Source organism: Lolium rigidum, chromosome 2 (genome assembly GCF_022539505.1).
Source record: "Lolium rigidum isolate FL_2022 chromosome 2, APGP_CSIRO_Lrig_0.1, whole genome shotgun sequence".
Classification (NCBI taxonomy): domain Eukaryota; kingdom Viridiplantae; phylum Streptophyta; class Magnoliopsida; order Poales; family Poaceae; genus Lolium; species Lolium rigidum.
In genome coordinates, this window is record NC_061509.1 from 129,505,203 (window position 1) to 129,508,578 (window position 3,376).

Sequence of the window (3,376 nt, forward strand, 5' to 3'; positions counted from 1 at the left end):
CCCAAAGGGGCGGAAGGGTGGTACGCCAGGTTGCTCTTGTAATCTTGGTGTTTGAACATCTTGGTCCGTCTCGTAATCTTAATATAATGACGCGCAGATCTCCTGTGGGTTTTCGAAAAAAGAACACTAAATGATGTTGCCTTGGTGTTGCCTTGGAAGACCCAGAACACTAAATGGTTTGCAGATGAATCCCCGTACATTTTTTTATTTAAGTGAGTCAGCTTTTTGTTTCGGGCCCACGTGTCAGAATTCTGTACAAGGGGAGTACATTGGACTCGTACATGCAATACATATAATATACCATGCGGAATACCTCGCCATGTACTGGTCCAGAGAACAAGGTGTCAAGCAAAGCCGTTGGGAGGGTAGCACCTATGTGCTGCAATACATTTTCCTAGATAATCTTCCCTAAATACGACTACCTCTCTTCCAGATATTAAATGTGATTACGTACATAGTGAATGAGTGAAGAGACAAAGGACAAACGATTCGTAAAATGCTGCAACATCTTACAATTTAGAAAGAACTGATATTAACCAAGGAATGGTGTTATCCAAATCGGAGGCGGAAAATTAAGCCAAGAATGCTCAGGCTGCACATGGCCAAGAGTAGCAGTTTTGAAGTTCCACATACCTATATCTCGCCTTCCAAATTTATGAATACATATGCTCTCCAATGTATCATCGGTAAAATAAGCACAATCTCGACCAAAGGCAAGAAAGTCTTGTGTTGGAACAAGTATAGGTGAACTGAAGCCCATGAAAAGAGCATAACCTTCCAAGCAAGTGGACTTCACAAGTTTTTGCTCATCAATATCAACCTTGTATAACTCCATTGTAGTAGTGATCCACTCTTTGTCGTCGAATTCATCATCCTCATCATCCCAAATATTGGGAACATATGTCCCAGGGTTGGTTGCGAGCCTGCATTGCGAAAACCTCCATACCTGAAAGATACTGCCCATAGGTGTGATAACAATATATTTGGTACAGTCATCTATTGCAACTTCTTGGAAAATTTTCCTTGCCACCGGGAGAGGGCCATTGAGATCCAATGTGAAGATGCAGCCATACCGTGATACCACATAGAACAAGCAATCATTCTCGTTGTAGACAGCATCCATAAGGTGCAATTCCAATTCATCAAACACATCGCCTTCACCTATTATCCGCGTCCACCGTTGGTCGCCGATGCGAGCGAATGAGAGCTGCCCAGTCGGCCTGTGAATGAGGAGGACCACGCACTGTCTCCCGGCAGAAGGACTGCAGGACATGACCACCCGGTGGTACAAAAACAGGCGTAATTCCTCGGGGTGATATACAAGAGGATCGGGATCACCTGGTGCGTCGTAGTGGTGATTGTACATGATGCGGCCTAGCTGGTCGAGAAAGCTCTCAACGTGGTAGAGCCCCGTGACAGGCGGGAGATCTACCTGGGCGCCCGTCAGCGGGTTGAGAGCCTGGAGGTTGGACATCTCATCAGCAGTGACAATCCACCCGTGCCCCGAGCCCACCACATGGCGGCAACGGAACGGGGGATCGGGGAGGCGGACCTTAAAGGTCATCTTGCTTGAGGGGCTGTAGATCGTAGCGGTGTTCGAATCGTCGGACTCGCGCGAGTAGAGAATGCAAGGTGACGCATTGGTGATTGGGAGCCGGATACTGCGGATGGCTAAGTAGGCGGGGCGCCATGAGGAGCACACGGCCCCGGCGCTCAAGAGATCTCGAATGTCCAGAATCTGCATCACGATGAGCAGCATATCATCCGGTAGGCAGGACCAATCTGGAGGAGCAGCTACCTCAGCGGCTACGACGCCGACGCCGACGCCGACCACAGATTTCATGTGTGCGCTGTGCGAATAAGCCGAACCCTAGAGACGGGAGGTTGGGATTGTCGACTTGCGTTTCCACGACAAAAGAGTAAATTTAAAGAAGCCCATGACGCGGGCAGAACCAGAGTTGGATCCGAATCGAAGTTGGAATTCCTCCTTTTAACGGGTAAGACTTACCGTAAGAGCATAGGCTCAAAATCGTGCCGGGACACGTTCACGAGGTTGCCGGACAAGATCCATCGGGGCATCTCCAACATGGCGACCCATTCCGCGCCCGCGCGTCCGGATGGGTCGAGCCGGACAAAAACCCGGTCCGGCGCGCGGACTCATCCCAAAAACGGATGGCCGCGACGTTCAGGACGACCCAAACCCGGCCTAAATCTGGAACGAGTTTGCGTAGCCGCGGACGCCGATGGTTGGCTGCTCGCGTCCGCCCCTTGTCTGCCCCTGGCCCGCGTGTCATAGCCAGAAATCTTATTTCTTTATTAAAAAGGTAGCCATTACATTTTTTTAAATCTACTACTCCTATCCTAATACGTACGGGGCCGGCGGCCTCGTCGGCGACTCCTCGCCGACTCGCCGTCGGGGCCGTGGATTTCACTCAACGCGGACGGCCTGTACGCGTGAGGATTCCACTCCAGCTTACAAGGTGGGTGGCGCGGCGGAGGCCTTCATTCTCCTCCTTTCCGTCCTCGCGCCTCGGGCGCGCTCGCGCTCCGCGTCCTGCGGCGGCACCATCCGCTTCCCGCACAGCTCCAGCTCCTGCAGGGCGGCGTTCCACAGCGGTCCGCGCCTCCAGGCGGATGCGGCCGGCGGCCTGGGCCTCGTGGTTCTCATTCCGACGGCGCATGCGCTCTTGTCGGCTGCGCTCCACCGACGCAGCAGCCTCTCGAGCGCGCCGCTCGGGCGAGGGCAGCTGGATGAGGTGGCGGGCTGCTCGCATAGCGAGGAGCTGGTTCTTCTGGCTGAGGAGGTCGCCTAATCGGCGACGGCCGGCCCGACAGGTGGCCTCGTGCTCCTTCGTCACGCGCGTGAGGTCGGCGAGACGCTCCTCGATGGCGGCGTTGATGTTCGCCAGCGCGAGGTCCTCCTCATCGCGCGGCGGCCGCCCCCTCCTCCGCGGCCTCGTACCAGCCGTCCGCGGTCTCGTGCCAGCCGTCCGCGGCCGCCTCCACCATCTCCGCGTCCTCTTCCTTCTTCGCCGCCCCCTCGGCAGCGACGCGGAGCGCCTCGTCGTCGGTGACCCAACGCGCATCCGCCCGCTCCTCCTCCTCCGTCCGCGGGAACCTGGCCCGGACGGCGAGGGAGAGCTTGGCCCACGTGGCCTGCAGGGTGCGCGGCATGGCGATGGAGAGGGCGCCGGAGAAGGAAGAGGGGGAGAGGACGGCGGAGCGGGTGTGAGGTCTGTGAGGCCGCCTCCGTCTTTTATAGCCGGTGGCCTTGGGCAGGAAACTTGGGCGCGAGCGCCGCCAATGGCCTTTTCGCTCGCGCGGGAACCTTGGTGCGCGCGGGAACTTTCCCGCTCGTTCTCCCGCCCGCCATTGT

At 56.2% G+C, this 3,376-nt stretch overlaps 1 protein-coding gene across 1 annotated transcript; it reads right to left on the reverse strand.

Moving 5' to 3' along the window:
• Window positions 1–532: 532 nt before the first annotated feature.
• On the reverse strand, window positions 533–1,843 carry LOC124690104. Its single transcript, XM_047223539.1, has one exon. It carries the CDS (start codon window positions 1,841–1,843, stop codon window positions 533–535), a length of 1,311 nt encoding a protein of 436 aa, XP_047079495.1.
• Window positions 1,844–3,376: the final 1,533 nt, after the last annotated feature.

What these genes read in the sequence shown, in the direction of transcription:
- LOC124690104 (XM_047223539.1), bottom strand. Translation starts at nt 1,843, where the DNA reads ATGAAATCTGTGGTCGGCGTCGGCGTCGGCGTCGTAGCCGCTGAGGTA.